The sequence below is a fragment of the Aulonocara sp. 'chitande type north' Nkhata Bay genome, linkage group LG5 (genome assembly GCF_057382095.1).
Source record: "Aulonocara sp. 'chitande type north' Nkhata Bay isolate Kocher_YH1m ecotype deep benthic linkage group LG5, A_spYH_male_GT1.1, whole genome shotgun sequence".
Taxonomy (NCBI): domain Eukaryota; kingdom Metazoa; phylum Chordata; class Actinopteri; order Cichliformes; family Cichlidae; genus Aulonocara; species Aulonocara sp. 'chitande type north' Nkhata Bay.
In genome coordinates, this window is record NC_141348.1 from 36,356,695 (window position 1) to 36,374,836 (window position 18,142).

Sequence of the window (18,142 nt, forward strand, 5' to 3'; positions counted from 1 at the left end):
TAAGTGGTAAAACCCTCAGTTTCACATTGTTCGTGTGGGATTCTTGGCACTGTGTCTGAATGCAAATGCAAACCTGATTAAAGAAAAGAGTAGCAGCAGCAGGTCAAAGCCTTGTATTACCTTTGAAAGTGAGGGGGAAAGAAATGGAGGGCGGGAATGTGCTAGTGGGGGCTCTACTTCATCAGAGATACGACGGATCCTTCCATCTTGTTTCCTGTAAGTCAGAGAAGGTGGAGGGGGGTATGGGGACAGAGAAAGACAAAGAGGTTACTAGTAGCCATAAGTCAAGTTTCTAACTTAAGCAATAAGTGCATGGGAAAATGCCTGCAATGCAACTGACACTTCCTACCAAAGCTATTATTACACCACAGTGTAATCTTTTTTTGGAAGTATTTGAAACCCCCCATCCATTGTGTTTACTTATTGTGCTCACAAGCAAGGTTGAATCTGGTGAATGTATTCAGAGGCAAGACCTTGAATCAGAAGACATTAGGAGAACTACACAGAGGAAAATGTAAGTGTGGAAATGAGGTGAAACCTGATGAAAATAGATATGAAGCAGAGGAAGAAAGTACCCTTCAGCTTTCATCTGCTAACCCACTGCTTCTTCTCTGTTCTTCTCTAACCTTTTTCTTCTTTGTGTGATTGGAGTGAATTACCAGTCTGACCAGGATCCTGGTCACAGCATATTACTTCACACTTCGTCTCACACAACAGTCAGTTGCTAGAACTGGCAGCCCGTCTGTGCATGCATCCTGTTCGCAAACCTGCAGCAGAGGGCATTTCTAAACACTGCTTGGGAGCAAAAGAAACAAAGAACAATAGCACAATCTGATTCTTTGTGAGAATTCAGTGAGAAATGGTGGAGATGTGTGCACTCACTCTCACATATTTCCATCATTCTGCCATTTTGGCACACGCCACAGTGGTCTAATGCTACAATAAAAATGATTTACACAGTGCTCTTTCTTCCGAGACAAAATCTGTTATTAGTTACTGCAGCACCTTGCCTATGTTGTCTGAATCTATAAGTCTGAGTAAACAGAGCTGCACTTTTATGACAACAGACTGCTGACCTGGAGCTGAGGTTAGGAAATATATTTATAACATAGCACAAAAACAGTACTTTGTTCTCTGATATCTGCTGAATTCAGGGAAATAACTGAAAGAGGATGCCTGATCCTTTTATGCTGGATCCTCAGCTTCTTAGAACTGACATTCCTTTAGAGTGTGAACACTGATGTTACATCTTTCAGAAAATACAGCTCGAACACAATAAAACATGTCAAATGCCGCGTGGAGCAAAGAGTGATGTATCAAAATCTGCCGACAAAGAAATGGCTTACTGAGTTTAAAAAGTCAGAAATCTGCATAGGCTAAGGTGACATTTTTGCTCAACTATCCGTATATTAAAAGACACAAACACACACAGACTTTGGAAGGTGTTTTTGTTTTACTTCAGAGAATATTCAATTATTTACTTTACATTCATGCCTTTGCTGAAGTTTCACTTAATATAAATGAAAGCGACCAAGCAGTGAACCTGGCTGCAGTTATGCTCTTGTCTCTCTAAATAAACTTGCATCTTATGCATGGGAGGTTTCCGTTATCAGTTAGCTGTCTCTATGCTAAATATGCACGAAGGAGACTTGAACCAGTAAACCAGGAACAAATAAAAAGAAACAGCCAAACAAAAAAGAAGTTGTGTGTGTCAGTTTCTACCATCACCAAAATGATTTATAAGGCAGATAATCAGCGTAGATTTACTGATGGGGTAAATGAGGTAAGCTTGATTCAATGAGACTGGACTGCAGCATTCTATTAAAGCAAGCACATGTTAACAAATACCACAATCCTGACATGTGACATGATAACACTGCTGCTGTGAAGGCCTGAGGTTCACTGGTGAAGGGAACATTCACCAGGGATGTTCTGCATTCTCTATTCGTCATTTTGGTTAGACTCTCATTTCTGTGAATTTTGGCTAACAGAAAGCTACAAATCGGTTTGTTCACATTGTATTGTTGAAAAAAATTACACAACAATTACAATACTTGGGGCTGTGGGTTTTTTTGGTGAACAGTTACCACCGCGCTATTCATTCATTCATTATTGCGATAATGTTCCTAATGTAGCATCTCAATATGTTTTAGCGACCAGGATTTCCCCAGTTTGTTTGATCTTGTTCCATTTCACACACTTCTTTGACCGGGGAGCAGTACTGTTGCACTCTTGGTGCAGGAGCACCTGCATGGTTGTAGTGTACCAGGATGGACCACAGCTTGGTTAAAATCTTTCCACTGGTTCTTGGGTGCCATGGATGAACACTTCCATCTGGGAGATCTAACAGCAAGTGCCTTGTAAAGCAATCAGGCTACATTTGACAGACATGCCTGCATCGATTTTTCTGAATTAGAGTTGCAACGGTTGCTTGGTGTGCACAGTATTGGCATACACAGGTGTTTGTAAGGTGGTTGAGCAGACTGACAAAGAGGATTTGGTGCGAGCGTTTCATCTGGAAGGCTTTAACCTTGCCCTTCTTGTCCTTCTTCAGTAGGATTCAGCACACAAAACCATAAAGAAGTGCAGCAATAATAACTGTGCTAAAGACTCACATTTTTGTTTGCATAGAGACGTTCACGCTAGAACCCATGCAGTAACGGAAGTTGAAGAAAGCATAGACTTGTCTTTGCCAATATGACTACTGATCTCATCAGACGTTTGTACTTGAGATGTTGGAGCTTCCTGGCTACTTCAAGAGACTCTGGGGCAAGAATGATGGCAAGTACTGCCAAAGCTAAGAACTTGAATCTTTGGGGAGCCAAAATGACTCAAGGCTGTTTCTAATTGAACACTAACGGTATGCATGAGCTGTATCATCTCTGCAAGGAAGGCTATATTATTCACATAGTTCTTCTACATCACATAGCATCTTCTACATGCATAATTTTTTTTAAACTCTGAAGGTGGCTACAGTGACTGAACTCATGACCTAGTCAATTAAAACATTAAAGATGTTAGGAGAAAGGGTAGAGACGGCTATCTCGTCTCATAACTCATGATCCTGCAGGGATTACAGTACGGATATATTTGATACAATTTTAAATTAATTTAATGTGACCAAAAGTCCAAACCAGGTGACTTTCATTTACTTTTGTAGAAGACAGTTAGATGTGTTTAGTGATGACAACCCCATGGGAGAAGACACTGAGTCACAGAAAGACTAGAAAATCCAAGAAAACAAAACAAAACACAGGGACCACAAGAGGTAGAATAAACATATAGACTCACAAAAGACTGAAGGATACCTACAGAGAGCTGTAATTACACAGGGAACTTATTAGGAATATGCAAACCAATTAAGGTAGGGCAGAGAGGCAAGGGCACAGAAAGCAGGACTAAATGGCGGAACGAGAAACACAAATAAATGAGTACAATTGAAGCCACTAAATATTTCAAGGCCTCTGACAGTGGATTATGCAGAGTGTCAGACAGGCATTCAAGAGAAAATAGATGGTGATTCCTTTTTTATCAATTGAATGCCCGTTCAAGCAGTTTGCTTACAAACAAGTGTTATTTCTTAATATTAAATGCTACACAGCTTCTCTCATTCATTATATAAAATGGGCCACAGTTACACTAAATACTCTGCTATGTTTGAATGAGCTCTGGATGTAGAACAGGTCACACCTTTGAACAGCAGCTGGCAGATGTGAGGGTCACTGTGTCATGGTGGTTGGGTGACTGGAACACAGGAAGCTCAACCCAAGAAACACCTATCTAGCTAGGTTAAACAGTGTGAGCTGCCCTGTCTATTGCCAAACAGCCAACCAATGATCCCAATTGAACGGTTTATTCTTTATCTAATTAATTATTTGCACACTCGTATTATTTAGACATATGTGCATACAAAGAAAAGGGGGGGAAAAGACAGAGAAAGAAGGTAAATCATGACTTATCACTTTCTCTCCTCTGCTGAGCAAAACACATTGCTCATACCAGTGTTAATAAAAGATCCTTGATCATCTGTTTTTATGGGCTGAGCCCACAGTCACCACCACAAACATAAATTTGTCATAGTTTTTTCTTCTTGACAACACATTCATCTCATAGTTACACCTATTTCTCTGTGGCATACATGCTGTGCACAAAGCTTCTCTTTTTTTTCCTTTTTGAGGTTGAATTCTTGTTACAGCTGGAACTGTATAAAGGTGTGTGTCACCTAGCAACATCACCTAACCCCTGAATCACTCTAAGATGCTCCATTTAAAGAAAATAAGCCCAAAATCTAGGTTACACATGAAAGTTGGGAGAAATTAAAATAAATATGGGCACTATTAATAAAGATAGTCTTTTTTTTTTTAAACAATTACCTCCAGTTATCCAAGTAAAACATATTCTTGATTTGCTGAATATTATATAGGACATGTATAAATGATAAATAATTATAAATAATTACCCAAATATGCCAAATATGCATTTTAATTTCAAATTTCTTTGGCTAACAGACTGTAAAAAGGAAGCTAAACAGCATGACACAGAGCCACTTTAAGCTTTCATTTTTGACACACTGATAACACCTAATAATAACTGCAAAATGCTCAGTCTATGCAACACTACCGATGATACCATAGACAAACAGTGAATCTGCATAAGAACTGATACTGATCTTCAGGCCTTTTAATTTCTGGATTACAGTCTTATTCTAATTTTATTCTTCATTTCTGCTCCCAGAAGTTTCTAAAATGGACACAAAGCATTCTGAATCTAAATCCACCAATTAATCCTGTGTTTACCAGCAGCAGCCTCCACGGACTGCCAGGTCATGAGCTCTGATAAGCATTCCAGCTTCCTGTTCTCCAACCAAGGCGCAGGCTGTGCGGCACCTGCAAATGCCAATGAGCGGGACAACACTGAATGCTCTACAAACTGGATTAAAAATATTATTTTGAGTAGTTTGTGTTTACAGGGGTACTGTAGTCACAGAGAGCATGCAGGGTCATGGTCAGACAAACAGAGGAAAACGCATTTATTTAGTTTATCAAATTAACAGTAAAATGTACTGGCCACGTAAATATAATTTCTTTTCTCTAAAAGTCACATTTGGATCCAAGACTATGAAACCATACCAGCAAAACTAGATGGGTGCCAAACTTCACGCGAAGAAATAATACATAAATACAACACAAACACACATCTAAATCTTTAAGCAGCAAAATAATAACATCAATTTCACATTAATAGTTATTATAGCTCTGTTACAAACGCCCATATTCTCAAATAGCTACAGTTCTTTGCATACCCTCCGTTAAATGCAACTGATCTATTCATATAACGAGAAAAGCTGCAGTTGTAGTTAATGTTAGTTATTACAAAATTGTGAAATAAAATCAAACATTAACCTTTTGATTCACACCAAAATAATTGCAATGTGCTCTTTCGCTTGTGCTATAACCCTCTAAAGGTTTAATTAAAATTGGAAAGATTATTTTTTGTGTAATCTTGCTAACAAATAGGACAACAGGACAAATAAACATTATTTTACAGCTTGACACAAAAGTTAAAATATTATGACAATTTGTCATTTTCTGTTTATCAGTTGTCTAACAACTCTGCCTTCAGTCAGCCTAAGGTCAGGTCTACAAGCATGAAAAAGCAGAAAATGGTTATCTAAAACGTTCATCTGAAGGGTCATCTGGGAGGCTCATCAGCGATAACCATCTACAGTGGTTATCAAACAAACAGTAGAGACCCCAGGCTAAATACTGGCTGAACATGAATATTGCACATGTCCGGCTCAATGATGCATTGTTTTTTTTGGCAAACAAACGATAACCACGGGCACTGCAGGAGGAGTCAGATATCATCTGGTCGAGTGCTGCTATGGTAGAGTAACCTTGCCTATTAATAGTACAGTAAGTTTATCCATTAAAGCTTACCATAATGGGTTTAGGAGACAACTTATGCACAGCAAGGAGACCTCGGTGCATTTTAAATGAGATCACAAATGCTACCCAGTGCTTTGTAAGTAATGCCTAAATGAGGTAGGATTAATGTATGCAACAAGAAGAAATCAAACTTTCAAACTTACCTAAAATAAGAGCATCATAAAGATCCACCCAGTTGTGTTTGGTCCAATTAATGATTTTAGGTCATATAGTTAAATTAAAACAAAAATCCAATCCAACTACATATGCAATTTGCACAGACAAATATAGTTATGCATTTCAAATGCAAATCTCCCAACAAAAAGCAATAAAACAAATAAACCACCACTAAATAAAGTCAGCACAAGAACAACAGCCCCATTATCTAAACCACAACATATTTATTTATTCCCGCTTTGCTTCCACTAGTACCGGGTGTAAAGCAGTAACTGTGTTTTGCTAAAATGGTGATCAAAATCATCATCATCATGTCAGCTTTTCCCTTGATGTGTCACCACAAAACAGAGCCTGGAGTTGCTGCAAAATGAGTGAACTAGAGACTTTGCTTTGGCAAAGCACAAACTCTGCGGACACGCTGGCACATTTTCTGCTTGATAACTGTTGACATTACAGTCAAACAAAACTCAAATGAATGTGAGCGCTCAAACAACAGAATGCTATTTTCCAATTCATCGTCCTTGGAGCGGCTTCAGGTTTCACTCTTCAATAGCTCTGCAGATTAAATTCTTGCTCTTGGCTCGGGCTTCGGAGATTCATAAATACTGAACAAAAATAATATCAGGATCACGTTTTAGCTTTAAGAGTAATGTCCTGCTTGGCTGCATCCTTCCTTTTACCAACAACAACACAGACATGGACATGCACACACCCACATGCACACACGCGCAGCCTCAAAGAGACAAGTACACATAAACCCCTAAGCTTTGCAGGTCCACTTAGTAGAGAGCAACTAATCTAATCAAGTACAGCAGCTAATGCACAATGAAAGCAGAGTCATTTACTCGAGATGCCAGTCAGCCACTTCCTGGGTGGACTAGAGAGAAAGAGGGAAGGAGATAAAGAGAGCGAGAGAGAAAGTTCAACATTCAAAGTGGCATTTGATAAAGAGATCAATGCAGATCAGGATCAGACGGAAACACCTACACAAGAGTAAGACTGTTCTTTAGCTGTTTCTATTCTGTCATTCGCTTTCTTTCATCTGTCTATCTTGGGTTGAGTTTGGCTCAATTCATCTATCTTTCAGCAGTTCATCCTAACAGAGCCAGTGTGCTCCATCATCTCTTTCCATGCTTACCTGCCTGTAGTACTGGCTCACTTGCAGCTCAATCTCTCCTCAACAACTTGGTGTTCCTCTATGTATCGCTCTCTCCGTTTGTCTGACTCACTCTCTATCCTCCAACACCTGCTGTCGGAGATCAGCCTCTCTCCTGTCAGATGATGCTGAGAGCAGCCCTCCCTTATCCTCTCTCTCCGTCCTGCCCTCCCTGTTTTGCTCTCTCCCTCGCTTCCCATTCCTCACATGCATGCCAGCGTTTTCCTGTCTGGTTTTATTCCGCTGTTTCTTACTCTCCCTCCCTGCAAAGTATCCCCTTTGTTTTTCTGCCTTCCTCCCACTTTTTCTGATAATCTATGATCAAGATACAGTGGGGCAAAAAAGTATTTAGTCAGCCACCGATTGTGCAAGTTCCCCCACCTAAAATGATGACAGAGGTCAGTAATTTGCACCAGAGGTACACTTCAACTGTGAGAGACAGAATGTGAAAAAAAAATCCATGAATCCACATGGTAGGATTTGTAAAGAATTTATTCGTAAATTAGGGTGGAAAATAAGTATTTGGTCAATAACAAAAATACAACTCAATACTTTGTAACATAACCTTTGTTGGCAATAACAGAGGTCAAACGTTTACTATAGGTCTTTACCAGGTTTGCACACACAGTAGCTGGTATTTTGGCCCATTCCTCCATGCAGATCTTCTCGAGAGCAGTGATGTTTTGGGGCTGTCGCCGAGCAACACGGACTTTCAACTCCCGCCACAGATTTTCTATGAGGTTGAGGTCTGGAGACTGGCTAGGCCACTCCAGGACTTTCAAATGCTTCTTACGGAGCCACTCCTTTGTTGCCCGGGCGGTGTGTTTTGGATCATTGTCATGTTGGAAGACCCAGCCTCGTTTCATCTTCAAAGTTCTCACTGATGGAAGGAGGTTTTGGCTCAAAATCTCACGATACATGGCCCCATTCATTCTGTCCTTAACACGGATCAGTCGTCCTGTCCCCTTGGCAGAAAAACAGCCCCATAGCATGATGTTTCCACCCCCATGCTTCACAGTAGGTATGGTGTTCTTGGGATGCAACTCAGTATTCTTCTTCCTCCAAACACGACGAGTTGAGTTTATACCAAAAAGTTCTACTTTGGTTTCATCTGACCACATGACATTCTCCCAATCCTCTGCTGTATCATCCATGTGCTCTCTGGCAAACTTCAGACGGGCCTGGACATGCACTGGCTTCAGCAGCGGAACACGTCTGGCACTGCGGGATTTGATTCCCTGCCGTTGTAGTGTGTTACTGATGGTGACCTTTGTTACTTTGGTCCCAGCTCTCTGCAGGTCATTCACCAGGTCCCCCCGTGTGGTTCTGGGATCTTTGCTCACTGTTCTCATGATCATTTTGACCCCACGGGATGAGATCTTGCGTGGAGCCCCAGATCGAGGGAGATTATCAGTGGTCTTGTATGTCTTCCATTTTCTGATGATTGCTCCCACAGTTGGTTTTTCACACCAAGCTGCTTGCCTATTGTAGATTCACTCTTCCCAGTCTGGTGCAGGTCTACAATACTTTTCCTGGTGTCCTTCGAAAGCTCTTTGGTCTTGGCCATGGCGGAGTTTGGAGTCTGACTGTTTGAGGCTGTGGACAGGTGTCTTTTATACAGATGATGAGTTCAAACAGGTGCCATTCATACAGGTAACGAGTGGGGGACAGAAAAGCGTCTTACAGAAGACGTTACAGGTCTGTGAGAGCCAGAGATTTTCCTTGTTTGAGGTGACCAAATACTTATTTTCCACCCTAATTTACGAATAAATTCTTTACAAATCCTACCATGTGAATTCATGGATTTTTTTTTCACATTCTGTCTCTCACAGTTGAAGTGTACCTCTGGTGCAAATTACTGACCTCTGTCATCATTTTAAGTGGGGGAACTTGTACAATCGGTGGCTGACTAAATACTTTTTTGCCCCACTGTATGTCCATCCAAGTTTTGAGTGTTACTTTGCTTTGCATTTTCATTGCTTTTTAATAACAGATTCTATTAATTCAAAATGACCAAATGCTGCAGTCGGATGTTGGCTTGAAAGCAAGCTTCTATTTATTTATTTTTTTTTATAAAGAAAAGGGACATTACCTAATCTGAACTACAATATCAGATCTCTCTGTCCTATTATCTGCCTCACTCTGACAGCTTGTTTCAACATCATAAAACCCCTGCTGCACAAATTAGCCTAACCATTCCATTGTCCATTTGACACAACAGTGGCAGGCAGTTAGCTGAAAAGCTCTCCAATGTTGCAGATTTTGAAGCAGACTCACACATAATGGAGAAAATCACTGGCTCAGCCCACAGAGGAATAAGCGCAGGCACTGTTGGCTAATGCATTACTGAGTAATCACATTTTCCTTTTTGTTAGGAAGCTAGAGACATGTTACAAATCAAGGTACAAAATCTCACACGGATGTTTGAACGACTTGAGTTATTTTCTATCTATGTATTTCACAGGGTATAGTATACATAGTATGATATATATTGGCGAATTTTCATACTCAAATCATTACAAAACCTCTATCAATGAGGGACGAAAGACACAATTCTGGAAATAAACATTTCATCAGAGTTCATTCAGAATTTTTTTTTGTGACTGGCAGTAACACTCCCCTCTACAATGATGAAATTTTACTCTAATTTAGACTGTCACAATGTCCTCTTTTTGTTATTGCCAAAGCGAGGTTTACACTATCACAACATCTGTGGGAATTTTCTGAATAAAAGCTTTCAAAATCATCTTTAAATTGAGCACATTACTGGGCTGACCACAGAGTCAAGCTCAGTCTGCAATCCCAGTATATCAGCTGACAGCAACTCAGCTTAATGCCAAACCACATCAGCTGCTGCCTCACTTGCTACCATTCTTTATGCCTTATTGGCAAACTTCACATAGACCTACATAGGTAAAAACTGCTTAAGCCTGACGACAGCTGCTGCTCTCTGCACGTCATGCTGTAACCCAAGACCAAACGAACTCCACCTTCCATATTGTGTCGGACTTAATCTGCTTTGTTCTTTGCTGGAGTCTTGTTCCTGTTCTCCATGTCCCAAAGCAAGGTCATAGAACCAAATACACCAAGTCTTCTTCTGACCAAAGTGTATTTGTCTCTTTTGGAAATTAATTATACTCAAAATGCTAATATAGAGTGGTGAAGTAAGAGTCAATCTTTATTAAACTATGACGCTTATTATCAATACAACTAAAACATAAACAACATAACAGAACTGACTTTTCCCCTCCCCTAGTGGTCTAGTTTTCAGGTTTTTCCTTTCCTTGTGTCCTCCTGCCCTCATCCTGTACTTTCCTCCTGTCTACAAGACAGTAAAGGACAACACTATGGCTACCGCACACAGTCACAAAAACTTCTATAAAAGGCATTCACTAGATTTCATATAGTTTCCCAGCTTCTCATGTCCACCTCTCCGCACCAAATATAGAATAGTAGAAGAGAAGTGTTCGTGCTTTCAGATTTTAGAAAATAAGTTATTATTCAAAATGAGTCACAGAAATTTTTTTAGGAGAGGGGGTTGTGACTCAGCTTTCTAACACTCAGTGCTATTTATACAAGACTATCCCACACATACAGCAGTTAGGAAGGTCTGATAAATGATCGACTATTTTAAAGAGAAATAAAGAAGGCTCTACTTTTAGAAAACATCACTGTCTAACTGCCAGGCTACAAGTATTACAAAAGCTGCAAGAGGATGTGACTCAAGGCTTTTGATGCTAGTTCACACCTACCACACCCATGAGAATATAATGTTCCGGGTAGCACATACACACTTACACAAGCCAGGGTGAAACAATGAAATGAACACAAAAAACACAGTTTTCATTTACTGCCCAGGAGATACTGTTACACTAGATTACCGATATTCTGCTTTTGTAGCAGATAAAGCTGTGCTACCAGCCACCAAGGAAAGATTCCCCAGGGTTTGCAGGAATCACCAAGACATAGTTGAGCCCCAACAGGTAGAGCAGAGAGGCAGCATGAAGCATGCAGGTTAAGTACAATCAACACCTTTCTGCCTGTTAAAGCCTCTGAGCTGCCAGCTGGGTGGAGCTGGAGATGAAAGAGGATCTATGCTTACATGGGGCACAACAAATGGAAGTCAGGCTAGAAGCAGGTTGACTATACACATTATGACTACTTTTTTCTGCCCCTCAGAGTTAGTTTATGGGAATTCAGCAGTGTTAAGTTAACCATACAATTTGCAATTATGGGAGCAACTATATGTGGTTCATGCTGACTCTTTTTTTCCCCCCCAGTTCCCCTCTATGTATTTCTCACTGTGACTCTGTGTCTGCACTCAGTGCCCTCCTGAGGCAGCCTGACTAAATTTAACATTTACACACCACACACTGCACAGAGTATTCAGCATTTAAAGCACTGCTAACGTTTTAATTTAAAAGATTGTTTTTCCCCCTTTTGACATAACATATATACTAGCAGACAATAAGATATACTTGACTTCCTCCCTTAAAATGTTATGCAGCCACGTCAGTGTTATTTGGAGCTATCCTCCCTCCATCAGCCTGCAGTTTTGAATTCTCCAGCACCTCTCATGTACAAACTTTACTGACCTATTGAGTATAGCTGAAATATTTTTAAAAGTACCTTCTGATGAATTGTGGCTTTAAAAGTTCAAAAATCAAACATAGTTTCTGATGTCTTAAGACTGATCTCAGTTCTACCAGGGGTTTAGGACTCTGTAACCAGCACAAATATAATGTATGAGGCAGAGCCGTCAGCTTTCACGCCCCTCTTCTGCTGTGGAACCAGCTCCTAGTTTGGATTCAGGGACAGACACCATTGATGCTATTGAGATTAGGCTGAAAACTTTTCCTTTCCTTACTTAGAATGCAATAGGCCTAGGCTGCTAGGGGTTTCCCATGATGCACTTCTTCTTCACTCGCCTCTATTCTCTCTCTATGTCTTTATACACCCCTTTTAACCACATTTAAACATTATTATTGATTTCTAGCTCTCTTCCACAGTGTGTCTTTTCTCCCTCCCCTTACATCACAATGACAGCAGATGGCCATCCCTCCCTGAGCCTGGTTCTGTTGGAAATTTCTTCCTGTTAAAAAGGGGGATTTCCTCCCCACTGTTGCCAAGTGCTTGCTTATTTGGAGTTGTCTGATTATTAGGCTTTTCTCAGTATTTTGAATATAAAGCACCTTGAGGTGACTGTTGTTGTGATTTGGTGCCATATAGATAAAAATGAATTGAATAGTATCACATAATTATCATTAGTAGCATTAGGGTGCAGGACGTGCCTTTGAACTTTTTTTTCTTTGTAAGGTTGGAAAAGGAAGCAGTCCTTTCACAATAACAGTGTTGTCAGCACTCCCAGAACCCCACTGGCTCCCATAATTACTTAGATATTGTGTGCCCACCTCTATTGATTTTGGCAGTCATAATCTGGACTCAAACTGAGTGTGAAATCACATGACCATGGTGCGGCAGATACCATATGGTTGACAGATTACAGCTCATCCACAGCTTACAATACTGTAAGTCTCTGTTTTTCTGAATTTTATGAAGGTCTTTAGATTTAAATGAATTTTTGTATATCCACAAAATTAAACTTTTACGTTCAGTTTAGGCAAAAGTGGTTTTAAAATATTGTAATTTGTCCCTAAATAATACCATAGCCATGTATGGCTCATGTTAGTATTTTCTTCTATTTCCTCTAGGATTTTTGACAGTGATTTCGATTTTGATGTGTTTATTCATCTAATTTTCCTCTACCTGCAACTTATCACAAGTTTGCAAAGAGCTTTTACCAATGACACTTCCTTTTTAAATGTGTCAGGGATGTTTGGCTCACATGTAGAAAGCAATGAATACAGATGTTAGCAACAAAACCCATATCCTAAGCAAAATAAGGAGAAAATAAGTCATCAATGCAGGATGTTTCATTTAGTTTCTTTAAAAATTTCAAATAACTTTGTCTCATCAGCCTTAACAGCTGAAACTGTTTAACGCAAATACACTTTTTTCACTTTTTTGTTAACTCAATAAAAGAAAACTGACATTTTTATAGTGACAGACTAACTAACAAAACCTGAAAACCAAGTGATTATCTGGACAAAATGAAAAAAGAAAAATGTTTAATTAATTTAACACCATCAGCCTTTTCTTTTTTTTAACATTTAATTACACTTACACGTTTTAGCTACACATATTTAACTGCTTATTAATGCGCATGAGACTCATTGCATGCACTTAGGCATGCAGATATAGGGAGGAGGACTTGCAGAAGTTCAAACTGACCATCGGAATGGGGAAGAAAGATGATTTAAGTAGATTGGAATTTTGCCATTGTTGTTGTGCTAGCTTGAGAACTTCTGCAACTGCAGACTGAGACAAGGTTCCAAGCAACCTTGTCTCATTTCCAAAAAATAATCAGTTAGCGGCAGTTCTATGGGTGAAAATGCCTCGCTGATGTCAGAGTTTAGGGCAGAATGGCCAGACTGCTTTAGGGAGGCAAAAGTAATTCAAATAACTCGTTACAACCAAGATATGCAAAAGAGGAGTTCTGAATCTTGAAGCAAATGGGTTACAGCAGCAGAGGCCTCCTGTAGCCTATACACACTGGGTGGCACTCCTGTCAGCTAAGAACAGGAAACTGAGTCTGCAGTCCACATGGATTCACCAAAACTTGATAAAAGAGACTGGAAAAAGGTTGCTTGATCTGATGAGTCTTGGGACACTTTGGGCCTCTTACTGATCATCGTTTAAATGCTGGGACTGACCTGAGTATTATTGTGGACTCTTTTTATGACAACACCATCTTCTGATGGGTACTTCCAGCAGAATACAGTAACACACCATTAGGGCTGGGCCATATCATACCGTTTACGGTAATACCGGTATAATGTCGGGCAATGATAAGAAAATGAAATATCGCGATAGAACATGGGTAAAACGCGCATGCGCAGTGTTTTCATACGCACATGGAGGAAAAAGTGTGCCGGTGACGGAGAATGAGAAGGGCAAAAGCGGATCGTTAAATTTAACGGATGAACCAGAAATGGTTTGTAAAAATGCTGCAACTTCAGTGGTGTGGAACTGGTTTAGCTTTCGTCCGTCAGATACACAACAAAGCACTATTTTTCATAGCGCACGCTAGCGGGGTTGTCGTTATTACCGTGTTTTTTGGAAAATGTTTTAGTACGACTTTGCTAAGCCACGAACCCGCACCGCTTGATGGATTGTCGGAGCATTACGGCTATCGTAGGCAGGAGCCTCGCGGAGTGATACGTACTGTGCTTCAACATAATATTACCGTATTGTGTGTGTATAACCTCTTTTTAACTTTTGTGGATATTATACATGTTATGCTGAGGATATGTCGGCCAATTTCCACTGGAAATGCCTTTTGGTTAAACTGTCAGCAAGGAATTTGCATTTGCACTGTTACATTTTTATATAACTTTAATGCACATAATAAACAGCTGCTTGTTTAAGTGAAAATACATTGATGGGGTTTTTTGCACTAATAAAGTTGTGGAGTTGTAAAGTATTTTGTCTAGTGTCAATTATATCGTCAGTTATATCGTTATCACAAATTTTCAAATGTATATCGTGATAAATATTTTTGCTCATATCGCCCTGCTCTACACACCATGTCACAAAGCTCAAATTGCATCAAACTGTTTTTTCAAACATTGAGGTAACTGTATTGAAACATTATCCACAGTAACCAGATCTCAAAACTTTGGCATGTGGCTAAGGCGAGGTTCACATCATGGTTAAGCAGCCAACAAATGTGCAACAACTGCATGATTCTATCACATCAATATGGTCCAAATTCTCTAAGGCTTGCTTCAAGCTCTTTCTTTGATTCTATGATGCAAAGAATTAAGGCAGTGCTGAAGGCAAGAGGGGCTCAATTTTAGCAAGGTGTACCTAATAAAGTGTACCTAGTAAGATGGTAAACTTACACAACTACAAATAAAGTTTTAAAATCAATACCTTACACTTTCAGGGCCCTAATCATGAAGGAACAGAATCATAAGTGGATTGAAACAAACACCACTCTTAAGTTTCTGAGTGTCTCTGTGACTAATTGGGTGATTAGAGCTATTGGGATTTTATTGGCTTTTCCCTGTGGCACAAAAGGGCACAAAAAAACCAAAAACTAAACAACATAGTTAACTTCAAAAAGAGAAGGAAATGATACTTAAAGGATATGATGTGAAAAGGAAGAATATGAAGGAAACTGATGTACCACATAATAAAATGGTGATTCAGGCACACAAAATCAAGGTAGCACATGATAATTAGAAGTTGTTAAATTTACATGCATAATAAAAGTACGGAAGATGAAAAAAAAAAAAAAAAACTCAGACCAATTATCACTACTGACGACATCGAGTGATTATGAGTCATTCTAGAAATCTCATCACCAAACGACATTGTCTTCCCCATTTTACAGACAAAAGAAAGTGTCACGCTTCATCTCCAGTGACAACCTGGGATTTGGAAATTAGCTTAGAAATATGTGACACTAATTGCATATACGTCATTGGATAAGTGTGAGGACTGATTTGATAGTGTCATTTAGAAACAATGCACATAACTGTCACAAAGCAAACCACTGATGCATACACTAGTCAAACAGTTATACTGTTGGTATGATGCATAATTTCCTCCATCGTCATCATCGTCATTCAGCTTTTCTTTCTTTCATCCTGCTCACAGAGATATATGCAGGGGCTAATTGATACGTCTCCTGATGTGAGATGTAATAGAGCTTGATTACATGGAGTTGACCTTCTGATAATTTGAAATGACTACAACATCAGGCACCATTACCCCCTCAATAAGCTCAAGCTTTTCAATTAATTAAATAAAAAACGTCTTTATATTGAGACAACAGGGAAGAACGTGAACAAGATGTTTTTGTAATGTTATAAGAGATTTAAAGAGTAGATATTACGCTCAACTCTAAACATTACAATATTATTGTAATCTCCTTGAGAAGCTTTACCCAGTTTACCCGGTCCTTTGTGCGAGCCTTCAGTCTAACAAAAACAATTTTATTCTCTTCTGTGCTACAAGAAAATTATTTGAATAGTGAGAAGGTGGGCAGTACTTTAAAAAGATCCTAACAAAGTCATCATTTACCATCCACAGCTGCATGCTAGTATCTAATTAACTGAAGAGGCGTCCTAAATACAATAAATAAGGCAACCCCCATCTGGTACCATCGCACTGCTGCTTTCTGACTCTGGCCTCAGAACAACCTCAATAAGTTGACCATATTCCAAACACACTGAGTTGTAATGATTTTATCTGTGAACTTACTTTGGAATAGACACACAGGGTTGCAGGAGAGGTCTCTTTTTTGGTTTGGATACCAGTCAAAATGACACATAGTCAGCCCATAAACAAACAAAAACAAAAGTCAATACCGCTTCTTTTGACCCATGATAAAATAGAGCTGTCTGATTTCTGTAAAAAAAACAAAAACTGTCTAAACAAGTGCTGTGTCACCACTCAAAATGATACAAAAAAGGTTGTGAAAGGATTTTGTTCTGTTCTCACTGAAAGCCTCTAGAGATAATTAACATTAGTCATACTAATTGTATTATGCAAGATATGAATAATAAGATAAGAGGTTCTTATAAAACAAAAGCATATTTGGAGAGGCTGTTTTGGGGTGTGATTTTTTTTTTCTGTTTTAAGCTCGAAACATTTAAATTGAATTTTACATTTATTTTCTATCTTCGAGGCATCCTTTAATCTCTTTTTCCATAACTGGAAAATCCTAATTGACAGTACAGGTAAAGATGAGTTAAGTATAGGTAATCAACAAACCACTGTAAATAAAACTAAGTGCACACAGACTGTGAACACAACTTCAGTTTTGTTACATTAGACTTGTGCAAACCTGCATGAGGCTTGTGTTATGCTATGCTGGTAGAAGCACTCTCCAAAGTTAATATTTTATTTTCATGGTGTCAGAAAAGTAAGGAATTGTTAAATTACAGTGGAAGCACTGATAGTTTTTTACTGAGATGATTGAGTTCAATGTAGAAAGAGCTGATCACTTACTTGACATATAAGAGTAGCCTTTGGGCAGAACTGACCCTCTATAGGGCGAAAAACAAGACAGGCAATAGTATGAATGGGGCAGAGTGCTGAAGCTCAAGATGAAGGGAACAAAGGTTAGAGGAGAGTGACACCAGCTACGCAGAGCAACTGATATTCAAGTCAAGTGATGATCTGGTCAAATTGGTGCTAGGAGACAACCAATGAGCTTTCAGAGTGCACTAGCATAATTTAGAGCAAAAAAGGAACACAGGAGAACAAATAACCTTGTGCATGTCATATTATATATATATATAAATACTGTAGGAGGTTGTAAATGTTTAATGCTACGATATGAACTTGCCCTAGAATAACTGGTGAGTTAAACTCTGTACCAACAGATACAGGACTGTCCAATTCATTGAGTACGAAAATGAACTCATTTTGATGCAGTTGCCTTTTCACCCGTAATATCTGAATCCAAATAAACATCTGTGGGATACCAAGGCAACACAGGAAGAAATAAAGGGTATGACACAATATTAGGAAAGTTCTTTTTACAGTTTCTTTATGTTGCATTTATGCTTTTAGGTTTATGACTCCTGACAGGAGTTCCAATGTGGAAAATATAAAAGGTTCAACAAGTTTGTTTTTCCATTTGACAGTCGCTGAGCTGCAATTGGCTACGCTCTCTCTTCCTGTTTGCTTTCTCCCCATGACACTGACCACCATATTAGGATGAATACTGGCCATTAACAGCAATCTGAAGTGGCACGGATACCCAATTAGAGGCCTCTTCGCCTCACTCTTTTTCATCTTTTAACAC

The 18,142-nt window shown here is 39.3% G+C and overlaps 1 protein-coding gene across 11 annotated transcripts in view; it reads right to left on the bottom strand.

The window, feature by feature from the left end:
• Positions 1-18,142, bottom strand: part of rap1gapb (RAP1 GTPase activating protein b) — a 110,799-nt gene that overhangs the window by 29,115 nt on the left and 63,542 nt on the right. For 7 of the 11 annotated variants that reach the window (XM_086293299.1, XM_086293298.1, XM_086293291.1 and 4 more), the window contains one exon: positions 121-214. Coding sequence is in view for 7 of the 11 variants with exons in the window: in XM_086293298.1 (XP_086149424.1) it covers positions 121-214 (94 nt within the window). In the remaining 4 variants the exon portion in view is untranslated. Of the gene's footprint in view, positions 1-120; positions 215-575; positions 793-7,242; positions 7,372-18,142 lie in introns of those variants that run through there. The other 4 variants (XM_086293302.1, XM_086293300.1, XM_086293293.1 and 1 more) reach the window with 3 other exon arrangements.